The sequence below is a fragment of the Mastomys coucha genome, unplaced genomic scaffold (assembly GCF_008632895.1).
Source record: "Mastomys coucha isolate ucsf_1 unplaced genomic scaffold, UCSF_Mcou_1 pScaffold15, whole genome shotgun sequence".
NCBI lineage: Eukaryota > Metazoa > Chordata > Mammalia > Rodentia > Muridae > Mastomys > Mastomys coucha.
The window spans coordinates 125,661,571-125,677,732 of NW_022196897.1; the positions used below are offsets into that span (position 1 = coordinate 125,661,571).

General features: G+C 38.9%; 1 protein-coding gene across 2 annotated transcripts in view; it reads right to left on the minus strand.

Annotated features, from left to right (window-relative positions):
* Sel1l2 (SEL1L2 adaptor subunit of ERAD E3 ligase) overlaps window positions 1-16,162 on the minus strand; it is a 126,387-nt gene that overhangs the window by 87,812 nt on the left and 22,413 nt on the right. For both annotated transcript variants that reach the window (XM_031372061.1, XM_031372060.1), the window contains exon 2: window positions 1,017-1,072. In XM_031372061.1, coding sequence (XP_031227921.1) covers window positions 1,017-1,072 — 56 coding nt within the window. The remainder of the gene's footprint in view (window positions 1-1,016; window positions 1,073-16,162) is intronic.

Consider the following 16,162-nt stretch of genomic DNA (forward strand, 5'->3'; position numbering starts at 1 on the left):
AAAAAAAAAAGGAATGGGAGAAACACAGGAATTGGAACTTTAGAATGGAGTGTGTTCTAATTTAGTTTCCAGGGAAGGACTCTCTGAAAAGATGGTGTTTGAAGAACTTCATGAAAGAGAGAAGGTGAGGGGGGTGGGCAGCCATGGCATTGCGATTAAGCAAGGATAGAACTGACTGGAGAGCTGGCTCTGTGGTTAAGAGTACTTCATGCTCTTGTAAAGGACTCGAGTTTGGTTCCCAGCATCTGCATTAGGCATCTTACAAACACCTGGAGCTCTAGCTCCTGGGGGGATGTGACACCTCCAGCCTCCACTGGTACCTGCATTTCTATGAACACATATACACACAAATCTGCACATCTATTCATAATTAAAGCTAATAAAAATCTTTTTTTTTTTAAGAGAGAAAGACAGAAAGGTGTGCAAATGCCCAAGGTTTATGAGAAATGACACAGAGCCCAGAATGTTTGGAATGGTGCTAGGAAGACAATAGTAGGTAGGTAAGATAAGAAAAACAACACAACACAACACAACAAAACAACAACAACAACAACAACACAGTGGTGCAAGAACCCTGAGCCCAATAAACAAGTCATCGCAAGGACTTTGGGTTTCGTTCACTGGGCGAGATCGTGAGATACCTAATAGGTTTCAAGTAAAGGCATTACTACCGATGACTTATATGCCATGCTACATTAGTAGTTGGGTTAAGAATAGAATGAAGAACCAATTCCCCTCCTAAGGTGCCAGAGGACACTACGAGGGTACAAAAGCATCTTAAACCACTCTCTGCCCTCCCTGTCTATTCAATGCTGAGGGCTTCAGGCTAGCCAGAGTGCAGGGAAGCCTCAGCCCAGTGAACAGTTCTCTCTGAAGGAAGGAGATTTTTTTCAAGTTAAAAATGAAAAATGGCTAATTATCTGTTTGGGAAATTCTGAGTATGCTGAACACGCCCTACTAACACTGTCTATAACCAAATTTTCTATTGAGAAAATGCAACTTAGCAAAATATTTACCTGTGTGGTGACGTTCACTTCTTTTTGTTTTCTGTTATATCTTTCTGCTTCAGTATCTGCAACATATAAAGCAATTCTCTAAACTCCAAAGACATTGAAAACATTTACAAAACTCAGTTTTTGTTTAAAAACTTTCTCAGAAAGTTAGAACTTGCATTATAATACTTGATAGTACTTTATAGAGTTACTAATAAGGTATTAAAATAAACCCTACAGTGATAATTTTTAAACATATAACTTGACATCAGAGGTAATGTACTTCCAGCAAATAGATGTTTGGGAACTGGGCTATGATACAAGTGGTCTGCAAAGAATCGCCAGGTACTGTAGTAGGAAGAACTCTGGGATTTTGTTTGCTTTGATTTGTTGTAAGCCCAATAACATGCTGTGTGTAAGTTACAGATACAGAGGGTTAGACACCTCTGAGGCAGTGAAGGAGGAGAATAAAAAAAAAAAAGGATTAAAAAAATGACTTTTCCGAAACGAGAAATAGAGGGAAAGCTTTGGGAATCCACCAAGGCAGCAAAAACGATACAGAAAAGAGCTAGGAAAAGACACACAGAACAAAAACCACAGGACACAGACAAACAAGATGAACATAGCTTCAGCTCTGAAGTTCCTTGTGAGGATTCGGAAGCTGTTTCCGAACCGAAGCCTGATGGAAGCCAGGCCTCTCATCTCAGACCAGCCAGGCTTCCTGGAGCATCAGCTCCAGTGGCTGCTACAGATGAAATGGGACTGCACTGGTGGAGAGAAAGGTCCTATTTCGTCCTGATATACCACTTGAGAGCTGCTGAGCATGGTCTTTAGGTTTTTAAAATTTTATTTGCATATATTAATTATACATAATGGTAGGCTTCATTATGGTACTTTCATACATATATATAAAGTACATTCATACACACATATATGTATGTGTATATATACGCACACACACACATATATGAGCACATTCACACACAACTCTCAACCCTTTCTTGTCCCACTCAACCCTTTTCCCCTTCCCTGCCCGTTCCCCAACAAAATGCACCACTGTCCTGTCTTCTTCCTCTCTCCCCACTCTCCTCCCACTCCCTCTGTGTGCTGATAATCTCAGCTTTTGAGAGCTCAACTGTGATGACGATCCTTCAACTTAACTAGGTCTGCAACTAGCCTAAAGCCCACACACACTTGGGAGGGGCTTAGTTTTAATTAATGAAATCGCTTGAAGTTGGGATACCTCTTCTAACCCAGTGATCGTCAATATATTTGAGGTGGGAAGACACCCTTTAATCTGGACCACACCTTCTGCTGGCAGCCTATACAAAGGACATGGAGGAAGCAGTTTGCTCTCTTTGCCTGCTTGCTCTCCATGCCAACTCTATTCCTTCGATATCACCACAGCCTACTTCTTTGCAATTCTGGTGTATAGTGAAGACCAGTTGAGACAGCCAGCGAATGGACTAAATAACTCCTGGATTCTTGGACCTTCAGTTGGTAGACAGCCATTGTTGGGCTAGTTGGACCACAGGCTATAAGCCTTTTTAATAAATCCATATATATATATATATGCAAATGCACATCTCTCTATATACATACATATACTATATATACATACATAGTACTACAAGACCAAGCCATGCTCTGCATCCTTTTAAGAGAGAAACTATTGTTAAAAACTGAGGTACCTTGAAGATATGAGACCAGAGAATATTACGGGGTGTCTGCCACAGCTTCAGAGAGAGCAAGTGTCAGAAAAGGCACCTTTAGCATACAAAGAGGCAGACATTAATGGACTGAAGGGTGCAGGTGGCAAGAGGATGGAAAATGCACAGAGAAATAGCCCTCCTCTTAGTGCCTGGGATTAGATCTGTTCAACTGGGAAGAAATCAAGAGTTTGAGGCCAGTGAATGGATCCACTGGTCTGTTCACTAAGAGAGGTCCAGAGAAGTTACCTACGGCAACAACGCTTCAGCAAGTTGATTAACTCTCAGGAGGCGTTGAAAAGAATGAAGGTGGGCTCTCTGTCTGTATGCTCCAGGGCTGAGGATACGTCCCACACTCGAAGCATTTTGAAGACAGTACCCTGTCCCCCAACACACTTGGTCCCTACTAAAACATTATCCATAAGGCAGCAGTGTAGTCTGGAGCGTCACAGAAGAGTGAGGCAATTTTCCCGGCCCACAGAGTGCAAAGATAAATGTATCTAGCAGAGGCCCCTGACAAGGATGGCAAATGGCTTCTGTGAAGACAGCTTCAGGGGACATCAGACACTTGTGCAGAGCAGAACTGAGAGACTGGAGCCCACAGGTTGATTGACCATCTCTGTTCCATGCATGTAACTAGCAATCTCCAGTTGTTAAGGGCACAGAAAGAAGGGGCCTCAACACCTCCTTGTTCCCCCCATTTTCTTTCACTTTTTTCATGTGTTCTCTCCCCCACATCATACATTTAGCAGGATTTTTAACTGTTCTGTATTTAATTTTATTTGTATTTATCATTTACCTTCATATATTTACCTAATTTTGTTAGAGCATTTTTCATTTGGGAAAAAATGTTTTTTTTTTTTTCCTGTTTCTTTTTTGCTATTTTCTCTTCCTGTCTACATTTAGTCCCAGGATGCTCAAATTCAAATCTTTAGCACCTTTACTCACTAAACCATCTTGCCAGCCCTAACATTTTCCCACTTTGTACATTCATTGTACACAGTACTGTGTTATGTAGGAGCACTTTCATACAAGTGCATATTATACATTGAGTGTATCCCTTCCCTACACTCTCAACATTCCCTTTCTCCCCTCATCCCCGTCCTTTGGTCCCATTATTCCCTTAGACAATATTGCTTCTACTTACCTGTTGTATATACAAAGACACATGATTTTTGTATGTTTAAGTCTAGGAACCACAGGTTAAAGAAAACAATATTTATCTTTCTATGTCTGGCTTAATTCACTTAATATGATTACCTTCAGTACATATATTTCTCTAAAAACAATATTCACTCTTCTTTACTGCTGAAAACATTTTAAACATGTGTGCGTGAGATTTCAAGGGTGCCCGTGTGCATGCGCGAGTGCACACACACACACTTTCTTACCCATTCCCCTGCTGTTGGACACCTAGTTTGTCTCTTTGATGTGACTATTATGACTCGTGAAGTAAACAATGACACTGGGACATGAGAACTTGGAGAATGGTATGTGGCTGGGTCATATAGAAAAGGGATTATTTTTCAGGGTCTTTGTTTTGTTTTGTTTTTAGAAACTTCCATGCTTACACCCGTAGTGGTGGACTAGTTCCTAGTAGTGTATTACAGATTTTGTCCACATCCTTGATGTGTCTGTTTTGTTGTTTTGAGACTGTGTATCTCTGATTGTCCTGGACCTCACTAAGTAAATCCGGATAGGGAAGAATGCACGCAGAGAGATCTGCCTGCCTCTGTTCCCTGCGTGCACCTCTGTGCTGAGGTGTGTTTGTTTTCTTGATGATTAAAATTCAGACCTAGGTGAGATGGAATATCTACTTTTAAAATTATATTACAGAAGAACAGTTTCCTTATGATCTGTTGGCATATACTTATCTTTGATTGATCCTCCATTCCTTACCTCTCTGCCCCATTTCTTTGCATCCAGTCCTTGTTTATAGCCTTCTACCCCAAATAAGTTGCCCTTCACTTTCATGCCACCTGCATTCTATTGCCCTCCTTCCCACTCTCCTCCCTCAGAGTCTTTTCTTCTTCTCCCTGTAAACCCTTTTGTACTTTTATTGCCTCTATACATACCCATCCCTATATAAATGCACATATATAAAAATTAGAAGCTAGGATCTGCATATGAGAAAAATATGCAGTGTCTGGCTTTTTGTACCTGGGCCTATTCACTCAGTATAATATTTCTACTTTCATGTTTCCTGAAAATTTAATTTTTCTTTATGGCTGAGTAAAATTCCATATATATATCACATTTTTATTTTACATGAATCTTTTGATGAGCACCTACTCTGTTCCACTTCCTTGCTATTATGAATATAACAGCAATAAACAGGGATGTGTAAGCATCTCAAAGGTAGACTATAGAATTATTTGGTTATAAGCTTAGAAGGTATATTGCTGGGTCACATAGTGGTCTTATTTTTATTTTTTATTTTTTTGAGATCCCTCTCCCACTGACTTCTATAATGTCTGCGTCATTTTACTGTGAATAAGGAACCCTATTCCTCCCCATATTTTTGCCAGCATTTATTGTTATTCTGACTAAAGTGAGGTGAGATTTCAAAGTAACTTAATTTATTTTTTTCCTGAAAGCTAAGGATGATAATTAAGGATACTGAACTAACTCTCTCTCTTTTATAAGATCATTGACCATTTGTATTTTATCTTTTGAGGACTATCTGAACATTTTATTAGACTTTTAATTGATTGAATTGCTCTTAGATTTTTATGCTCTTTGTATATTCTAGATACTAATTCTCTGTCAGAGGTTTAGATAGCAACAATTTTCCCATTCTGCAGGTTGTATCTTCACTTGATTTATTTCCCTTGGAGCTTTTTTATTTCATGGGTCCCAATTACCTATTATTGGCCTTCTTTCAGTGACTAGAGTCTACCAGAAAAATCCTTCCTGACCATGGCCACACCACTCTGACCTTGCCTGATCTTGGAAGCTAAGTGGGGTTAGACCTGGTTTGTGGAACATAGTTATATGTATAACTTGAGTGTTTTCTATTATGTTCATAGAATTTCAGGTCTTGCATTAAGGTCCTTTAGCCATTTGCTGGAGATTTTAAGAGAGATATTGGTTATTCCCTATTTGGTACAATTTTGGCTGTAAGTTTGTTATATACAACCTTTGTTATATTGATACAATGCTTCTTGTATTCCTAGTTTCTTCAGGGATTTATTATGAGGAGATGTTGGATTTTGTCAAAGGCCTTTTCAGCATCTATTGATATGATCACATATGATATATTACATATACTGATTTTCATGTATTGATCCATTCTTGTGGCTATGGGATGAAGTCAAGGGGATGCTGATAAACGAACCTTTTGACGTGTGCTTGAATTCTGTTTGCAAGTATTTTGTTGAGAACTTTTGCATCTGTGTTCATTAGGGATATTTATTTATGTATTTTTGTGTATCTTTATTTGGTTTTTGTATCAGGGTAATATTAACTGTAGAAAGTTCAATCTTTATAAATCTGTATATATGAAAAATATAGACTTATGTGTATTAAGTTATTTATATGTTCCTTTTTAATTTACTTTTTAGTTTTACCCTATTGTTATCAGAGAATATAATACATTACTTTGATTTTCTTTTATTTCTTAAGCCTTAGTTTGTGTTCTAAAATAGGAGCTATTTTAGAGAAATTTTCCTCTATAGATTTTTCTTAGGTCCATTTAATTGATGCTGCAATTTAATTAAAATTTTCTCTTTATTTTTTGTTAAAAAGATGTATTTGCTAACAAGAACCAGGTAGCTTTTGTTGTTGGTGGTTTGCTTGCTTGTTTGTTTGGGTTTTTTTTGACAGGGTTTCTCTGTGTAGCCCTGGCTGTCCTAGAACTGCTCTGTAGACCTGGCTGGTCTCGAACTCAAAGATCTTCTTTCCTCTGACTCAGGAGTGCTGGGATTTAAGTAGGCCACCATTGCCAGGTGAGAATCAGGTACTTAAATCATTTATTATTATTTTGATGAGACAAATCCCCATTTTTCTATACAGTAGTTGTGGTGGTTTCAATATACTTGGCTCATGGAAAGTGGCAATGTTAGGAGGTGTGGCCTTGTTGGGAGGGAGTATGTCACTGTGTAAGCAGGCTTTGATGTCTCTTAGTGCTCAAGCTCTGCCCAGTGTGGAACAGGTCCTCTTCCTAACTACCTGCAGAAGACAGCCTCCTTCAGACTGCCTTCAGATCAAGATGTAGAACTCTCAGCTCCTTTTCCAGCACTGTGTCTGCCTGCAGGCTGCCATGCTTCCTGCCATGATGATAATGGACTGAACCTCTGAGATTGTAAGCCAGCTTCAATTAAATATTTTTCTGTGTAAGAGTTGCCTTGGTTGGGAAGATGTGTGATTCTCACTCAGAGGAAGAAACTAAATAGGTGGATGGCAAGAGGGAAATGGATAGGGGAGGAGCTGAGGAGGTAAAAGGGTAGGGCAAGCAGGTGTGAGCATGGGGGCAGAGAGAGGCCTGGGAGTGAGAATGGATATCGATGGGGGTATGAGGAGTGAGGAGCACCTCTGGTGACTATCTGGAGGGTGGGATGGGAGAAGCCTACAAGGGTGACTCTAGCTTACATTCCTACCAGAGGGAATATAGAGACTAAAAGGGCCACATCCTGTAGCCAGACTGGTTTCCTGAAGAGGGAGGAGGACACCAATCCACTCACAAAACCTTCAACTCAAAATTTGGCTTGCCTACAAGATGTGTAGGGATAAAGATGGAGCAAAGACTGAGGGAACAGGCAACCAGTGACTGCCCCAACTTGAGACCCATCCCGTGTGAGAGAGCCAACCCTTGACACTATGAATGATGCTCTGCTCTGCTTGCAAACAGGAACCTAGCATAACTGTCTCTCTTAAGAGGCTTCATCCAGCAGCAGATGGAGGTAGATGCAGAGATACACAACCAAGCATCAGGCAGAGTCCGGGGTGTCTTTGGAAGAGTGGGGGATAGAACTGAGCAAGTTAGAGGGGTCAAGAACACCACAAGAAGATACAGAGTGGCCGGGTGGTGGTGGCTCACGCCTTTAATCCTAGAATTTGGGAGGCAGGGGCAGGTGGATTTCTGAGTTCGAGGCCAGCCTTGTCTACAAAGTGAGCTCCAGGACAGCCCGGGATATACAGAGAAATTCTGTCTTGAAAAAAAAACAAAAACAAAAACAAAAAACAAACAAACAAACAAAAAGGAAAACACAGAGTCAACTAGCCTGAGACCCTGGGAGCTTATAGAACCCGGGCTACCAACTGGGGAGCATGCAGGAGCTGGGCCTAGACCCCCTTACATATCTGTAGCAAATATGCAGCTTTGTGTTCATGTGGTTCCCCTAAAAAGTGGAACAGGGGCTATCTTGGTCTCTTCCCTGTCATTGGATCCCTTTTCCCTCTACATGGACTGGATGGATGGCCCTCAGTGGGAGAGACTGTGTCTAGACATGCTGGGACTAGATACCCCCCGGGTAGGATGGTGTCCAAGGAGGGCTCCTCTTCTCTGAGGAGAATGGTTGAGTACAATATGGAGAGAGATTAGTAAGGGTGGGACTGGGAAGAGAGGAGGGAGGGGCTGTGATCAGGAAGTAAAGTGAATAATAATAATAATAATAATAATAATAATAATAATAATAATAATAATAATGATGATGATGATGATGATGAGTTGCCTTGGTCATGGCGTCTCTTCATAGCACTGGAATACCTAACTAAGACAGTAGTGTTTGTTCATGAAGTGAAGTGCACAAGATTTGGTTGGTGTATATTTAGAATTATAATATCCTTTTTAACAGACTGTCCTTTCATCAGTAGGAAGTAATTTTACCTACTTTTTCCTGAATAATTTTGTTTGAAGTCTACTCTTTCAGTTACTAGAACAACAACACCTGTTTGTTTTCTAGTTCCACTTAATTAGAATGCTTTTTTTTCTATCCTTCATTCTAAGGTTGCGTCTGTCTTTGATGATGAAGGGCATTTCTTGGAGGCAACACGTTTTTATATCCACTATGCTTATGTTTCTTTTGGTTAGGAAACTGAGGCTATATTTAGATTTATTATTTAGATTTACTATTTATTGATTATACTTTATTATTTAGAATTAGGTATAAATAAGTTATATTATATGCTTATAGTATATATTAGTAATTTTTAGAATTATTATTGAAAGGTGTCTATTAATTCCTATCATTATAATTTTATAGTGGTTGGTAGTTTCCGATTCTTTATTCTTAACTATGGCTTGATTCTTAACTACGGCTCTAGCACAGTTTATTTTTTTTCCTATAGCCTTATGGATATATGTATTTTTCCTGTCAGCTCAAAAATTTGTTTTCAAGAATCTTTTGTAGAGCTGGCTTGGTCCTGAATCCCTTTAGCCTGCTTTTTCATGCAAAGTGTTCCTTTCTTTAATTGTGACAGATAGTTTTTCTGGGTAGAGTAGTCAGGGTTGGCACATCATTCTAATCCCTTCAAGTATTTGAGATTTTTGCTGAGAAAACAGTTACTATAATGGTCTTGCTTTTGTATGTGATATTTCTCTCAGCTTTCAAAATACTTTATTTGCTCACTGTATTTAATGTTTTAACTATAATGTGATATGAGCGAGCTTATTTGATACCAGAGTCCTTGGGTTGGCTCATCAAATACAAATTGTTAAGTATAATTCCCATATAAATAGACATAAGGACAGAAATTAAATGATTATTACAACTGATTAAGAAAAGACTTCTACTTGTCAGGCTCTGGCAGAACCTCTCAGGGGACAGCTATATCAGGCTCCACTTCTTGGCATCCACAATAGTGTCTGAGTTTGGTAACTGTATATGGGATGAATCCCCAGGTGGAGCAGTCTCTGATGGCCTTTCCTTCAGTCTCTGCTCCATACTTTGTCTCCACATTTGCTCCTGTGAGTATTTTGTTCCTCTCTCTAAGAAGGACGGAAACACCTATACTTTGGTCTTCCTTCTTCTCGAACTTCATGTGGTCTATGAATTGTACCTTGGGTATTCTGAGCTTTTGGATTACTATCCACTTATCAGTGAGTGCATACCATGTGTGTTATTTTGTGATAGAATTACCTCACTCAGGATGATATTTTCTTTTTTTTTAAGATTTATTTATTTATTTTATGTGTCTGAGTACACTGTAGCTGTACAGATGGCCATGAGCCATCATGTGGCTGCTGGGAATTGAACTCAGGACCTTTGCTTGCTCCGGCCCTGCTCGCTCCAGGGTAATACACTGTAGCTGTCTTCAGACTCACCAGAAGAGGGTGTCAGATCTCATTACGGATGGTTGTGAGCCACCATGTGGTTGCTGGGATCCGAACTCAGGACCTTCAGAAGAGCAGTCAGTGCTCTTACCCACTGAGCCATCTCACCAGCCCCAGGATGATATTTTCTAGTTCCATCCATTTGCCTAAGAATTTCATGAATTCATCATTTTTAATAGCTGAGTAGTGCTCCATTGTGTAGATGTACCAAATGTTCTGTATCCATTCCTCTGTTGAGGGACATCTGGGTTGTTTCCAGTTTCTGGCTATTATAAATAAAGCTGCTATGAACATAGTGGAGCATGTGTCCTTATTACATGTTGGAGCATCTTCTGGGTATATGCCCAGAAGTGGTATTTCTGGTCCTCAGGTAATGCTTTGCCCAATTTCCTGAGGAACCACTAAACTAATTTCCAGAGTGGTTGTACCAGCTTGCAATCCCATCAGCAATGAAGGAGTGTTCCCCTTTCTCCACATCCTTGCCAGCATCTGCTGTCACCTGAGTTTTTGATCTTAGCCATTCTGACTGGTGTGAGGTAGAATCTCAGGGTTGTTTTGATTTGCATTTCCCTGATAACTAAGGATGTTGAACATTTCTTTAGCTGCGTCTAGGCCATTTAATATTTTTCAACATGACAAATACAGAGGCAGATGCTCACAGCCAACCATTGGACTGAGCATGGGGTTCCCAATGGAGGAGTTAGAGAAAGGACTGAAAGGGCTGAAGGGGTTTGCAACCCCATAGGAAGAACAACAATATCAACCAACCAGACTCCCCAGAGTTCCAGCCGCATATGTAGTAGAGGATGGCCTTGTCTGGCATCAATGGGAGGAGAGGACCTTGGTCTTGTGAAGGCTTGATGCCCCAGTGTAGGGGAATTTGAGGGCAAAGAGGTGGGAGTGGGTGAATGGGTGGGGGAATACCCTCAAAGAAGCTGGGGGAGGGAGGATGGGGTGGGGGTTTTGGGGGAGGGGGAACTAGGGGAGGGGCAACTGGGAAAGGGGTTAACATTTGAAATGTATTAAAGAAAACATCCAGTAAAAAAATTGTAAAAAAATAAAAAGAAAACACTTCTCACAAAGTTCAATATCCACTCATAATAAAGAAATGAAGAAGTAGAACTTGTCTCAATACAATAAAGCTAAAGATAACAATCCTATAGCCAGTGAAATACAAAATTGAGAACATTTTAGAGACAATCTGGAACAAGACAAGGGTGTCCATTCTTTCCATTCTTATTCAGTGTAGTTCTTAAGTCTCAGCAAGGGCAGTAACACTGGGCATATAAATAGACACAAAGATCAGTGAAATAGAGGACCTAAAAACAAACCCCACAGTAATAGTCACCTAATTTTTGACAAAGGCGTAGAAAGCATAATCAGAGATAGTGTGATAAGTTTTATGTCAGCTTGACACTGGAGAGGAAGGAGCCTCCACTGAGAAAACGCTTCCATAAAACTGGCTTTAGGCACGCATGTAGGGTATTTTCTTAGGTACAGATTAATGAGAGAGGGCCTAGCCCACTGTGGGTGTGGCTACCTCTGAGCAAAGAGTTCTGGGTTCTATAACAAAGTAGGCTAATGGAACCACAAGGGAGCAAGCTGCCCTTCTCAGTGGCCTCTGCCTCAGCTCCTGCCTCCAGGTTCTTGCCCTGCTTGAGTTCCTGCCCTGACTTCCTTTGATGATGAACAATGCAGTGGGAGTGTGAGATAAATAAACTGTTTCCTCCAAACCCTCCTAAACCTGATAAACAACTTCAGCAAAGTACCTGGATATACAATTAACTCAAGCAAATCAGGGTCCTTCCTCTACACAAAGGATAAACAGGCTGTGAAAGAAATTAGTGAATCAACACCCTTCACAGTAGTCACAAATAATATAAAATACCTTGGAAGGACTCTAAGCAAGTGAAAGATCTGTATGACAAGAACTTCAAATCTCTGAAGAAAGAAATCAAAGAAGATCTCAGAAGATGGAAAGATCTCCCATGCTCATGGATTGGCAGGATTAATATAGTAAAACTGGCCATCTTGCCAAAAGCAATCTACAGATTTAGTGCAATCCCCATCAAAATTCCAACTCAATTCTTCACAGTGTTGGAAAGAGCAATTTACAAACTCATCTACAATAGCAAAAAAGCAAACAAACAAACAAAAAAAACAAAAACAAAAAAACCTAGGATAGTGAAAACTATTCTCAACAATAAAAGAACTTCTGGTGGATCCCTGACCTTAAGCTGTACTACAGAGCAATTGTGATAAAAAAAAAAAAGCATGGTATTGTTACAGTGACAGGCAGGTAGATCAATGGGATAGAATTGAAGACCCAGAAATGAATCCACATACCTATGGTCACTTAATCTTTGACAAAGGAGCTAAAACCATCCAGTGGAAAAAAGACAGCATTTCTAACAAATGGTGCTGGCTCAACTGGCAGTTAACATGTAGAAGAATGCAAATCAATCCATTCCTATCTCCTTGTACAAAGCTCAAGTCCATGTGGATCAAGGACCTCCACATAAAACCAGATACACTGAAACTAATAGAAAAGAAAGTGGGGATGAGCCTCGAGCACATGGACACATCACAAGAATTCTGGTCTACTAGATTTCCAGGACAGCTAAGTTGCTTAATGAGACTCTAAAATAAAAGAAGAAAAAAAAGAAAAGAAAAGAAAAGAAAAGAAAAGAAAAAGAAAAAGAAGAGAGAACAAGAAAAATATCTTTACCTAGTATAAGCTTTAGACAGAATAAATAAAAAAATTTTCAGAAAGTAAGCTAATAAAAATCCACATACAAGCCAATGAACAAATGTTCTAATATCTGAATAAACAATTCTCAAAATAAAAATTCAAATAGCTAATAAATGCTTGTGTGTGTGTGTGTGTATGTGTGTGTGTGTGCATGTGTGTGTGTTTGTGTGTGTGTTTGTGTGTTTGTATAAGCCATGAAAGTAGAATGAGGAACAAGAGAAGGAAAGAAGCTGAAGAAATACACGCAGGAAGAGAGCAGAGGGAACTAACCACGGGGTGAAAGGGAACTAATTGGAAGAGAAGAAGGTAGTGAGAAGGGACAGGTGAGGACAACCTATAATGATGACTTACATGTCTGAAGTGAGTGATGAAACTCACTAACCAAACACATTAATAAAATTAACAAGTTACAGACATACAGCTAAATAAGTGCACTCATTTGACACAATAAAGTGCTGAGGTAAACTCTACCGTGCAAGTGTAAGTTCTCCAAAAGCAAAAAACTTCAGTTAGCTTATTTGATAATAAAAATTTTAGCCAGAAAAACATTTAAGCTGGAAGCATTAAAAGGGGCAAGAGGAGGGTACAAGTTAATTTTCTAATATGTCAATATTAAAGCGATATTTCCAAATGTTATACTAATTTATTGATCATTTACAATCCACATATTTCTGAGTTGGATTTTAATTAAGATGTATTTATGTAAACAAGTTGTATCTAGCATTAAAATATAGAAACACACACACACACACACACACACACATTTTTTTTGAAGGCTGGGCCTTGCTCTTTAGTGCTTACTCCCTTATTCATTTTCCCCAGTGCTACAATGCCGTATTTATGTGGCCACACGAACTTTTAAGTTTTAAACTCTTCTTTGTTTTGAATTGTTGTCTTTGGACTTGAACCTGGGGCCCTGCACATGCTTATTAAGCAGTCTACCTATAAGCCACATCTCCAGTCTTAAATTGTATATTCTTGTAGGCTCATCTGTATGTCAGAGAGGCACTAAAGTGATGTAATTGAACAGCATGAGATGATCTGAGAAATGCAAGCTAGTGTTTATTACACTAGGATTTTAAATTTGAGAAAATAATTTTCAGTGAATTCTCAAATCAATTTTTGGCAAATTTATGTATAGGAACATAAATCTTATATAGTATGTCATAGTCATTGGTATACTTACATTTTTCATTGTACTTGAGATTTATTAATCTCTAAAGTTAGAAAAAACAAGTCTTTGGGAATCAGACACAAGATTATAAGTCTAATCTGTCAGCTTTGGTACACTGCTATGAATGAATGAAAAAGCCCAATTGCTTTAATGTGATACACTATAAAACTGATCCTACATATCTGAGCTTGTTGGCAAAGGGCTGAGACCCATCTACTTGGGACGCTGAAGTGGAGGACTGAAAGTTTTAAAGCCAACTTGGGAAAATTAGTGAGAATTTGTCTCAATTAAAAGCAAAGAGGAGTGAGACTGTGGCTCACTCGCAGAATATTTGCCAAGCATGTGTAAGGCTCTAGGGTCAGTCCCCAGTACTAAAAACGTAGAAGAAGATGAAACCAAACCCCAACTCCCATGCTTTGTGAATAAAACACACATGCATGTGATACATGTAAAATGAAACGCATGTAAAACACGCATACATGTGATGCGCTCACTTTCTAGACACATAAGAACTTGACTTAGGACAAATACAGGTAGTCAAAATTTTATACTTATAGAAGTTACAAGACAACTTTAAAAGCAAGCCATAAATTTTCTTATGCTATCATTGGTTGGTCTAATGTAGTTTATCCTTTTTGTCACTGATGAACTTTACCTGCTTTTCCCCAATAGAAGCAAATCTATTAAAATTAGTTAATTATTTTTGACTGACACATAGTTTTGTGTTTATGAGGGAAGATGTTGGTTTTTTATCCTGGTGGCAAACTCGTGGTCACATGCTCTGTTTATTTTGTGGAACAGACTATAGGAACTAGCCACCAGTTATTTGCTATTTAACCCTTTGTCAAATCACTGAAGTATCCGGCAAATTCCAAATTGAAATTTAACCTTTATATGATGACAGATGCATTAACAAACATACTGTTTTAAAGACTCTACATAGTTTATAAAATTATGTATATATGAATTGCCTTAGATTCTTAGGGAATAACGTAAATAACTAGAATGAAAATATTATGAATAAAAATTTCTCTATCTCGTTTGTGGTTAACGGAGGCCAAGAGCACTTTGCAAGTCAAAATGGACTCATCATCCCCTACTCTGCCTTGCAATCTAGCAAGTCCTTATTTTGTGCTGTTTTCATTAGTTCTCTATGATAATCAAATGATATAACCCATATATTTTGCCCCAAAGTTTATACTGGAACATAACAAAATTCATCTTTATGACATTTACTTCCTTAGAGAATTTAAGATGGGGGCTAGAAGACAGCGCTGGATACTTTTGCAGAGGACCTGAGCTCAATTCCCTGCACCCACATGGTGGCTCACAAACATCTGTAGCACCAGCTCCAGGGGACCTAGTGCCCTCTTTTGATCTCCACAGGTACTGAACATGCATATGGTGTACATACATACATGCAGAGAAAATATTCATATACATAAAATAAATCTAGTTTTTAATATGGAAAAGAAAAAAGAATACATGTAAATTAATAGCTTAAAAAGCCTACGGGTAATAGAATTTTGTTAGGGACCTCATAATTTTAGGCATTAATGTTTTGCTTATGACTAGTCATCTCTCAATGACTGCTTTTTTTTCTTCAAATCACTTAGTCTAATTATATTTGTGTATTAGAAATGATACACTGTGACTTGATATTATAGTAACAGTAAATGCCTAGTAATTTTTAAACTCCATTATTACAGCTGGAGAAAAATGTGAGGAGAGCCCATGTGGTTTGCTAGATTCCCATTGTCATTTTCTTCAAAGTACAGGGGATATAATTAGACCTAGTATGACAGAATGTAGAGACGCAGAATACAAAGTACAAAGTGTCATGTGTGCTGGAGACAGAGGACAAAATTATGGATATTAAATGGCAGAAAGTTTATATTATACACTGGGCCACAGAATCAAACTGTCAGTGGCGAGAGTAACATGAAAATTACAGAGCTAAAGTCAGTTATCAAGGGAAGGATAAGTGTAGCTAAGAGAATTAGTGGAGTGGGAGGAGGTGGGGAGTATAGCTCAAGGGATTAACTCTTCAGTAACATAAGAAAGGGGAAGCCATCAGATATCTGCAGAACACTTGAAATTTACCAAACTATGGTTCCATTTTCCTCCCAGGCTTTTAGATTCTCACCTAAGAAAATGAAATCTTGATTGGCTATCAGAGAAAGCATTCCATTGGAAAGCAGATTGTTTCTTTTATAGCAAGCAAGAAGCCACAGTGATTGCTTTAGATGCTGGTGGCAACTG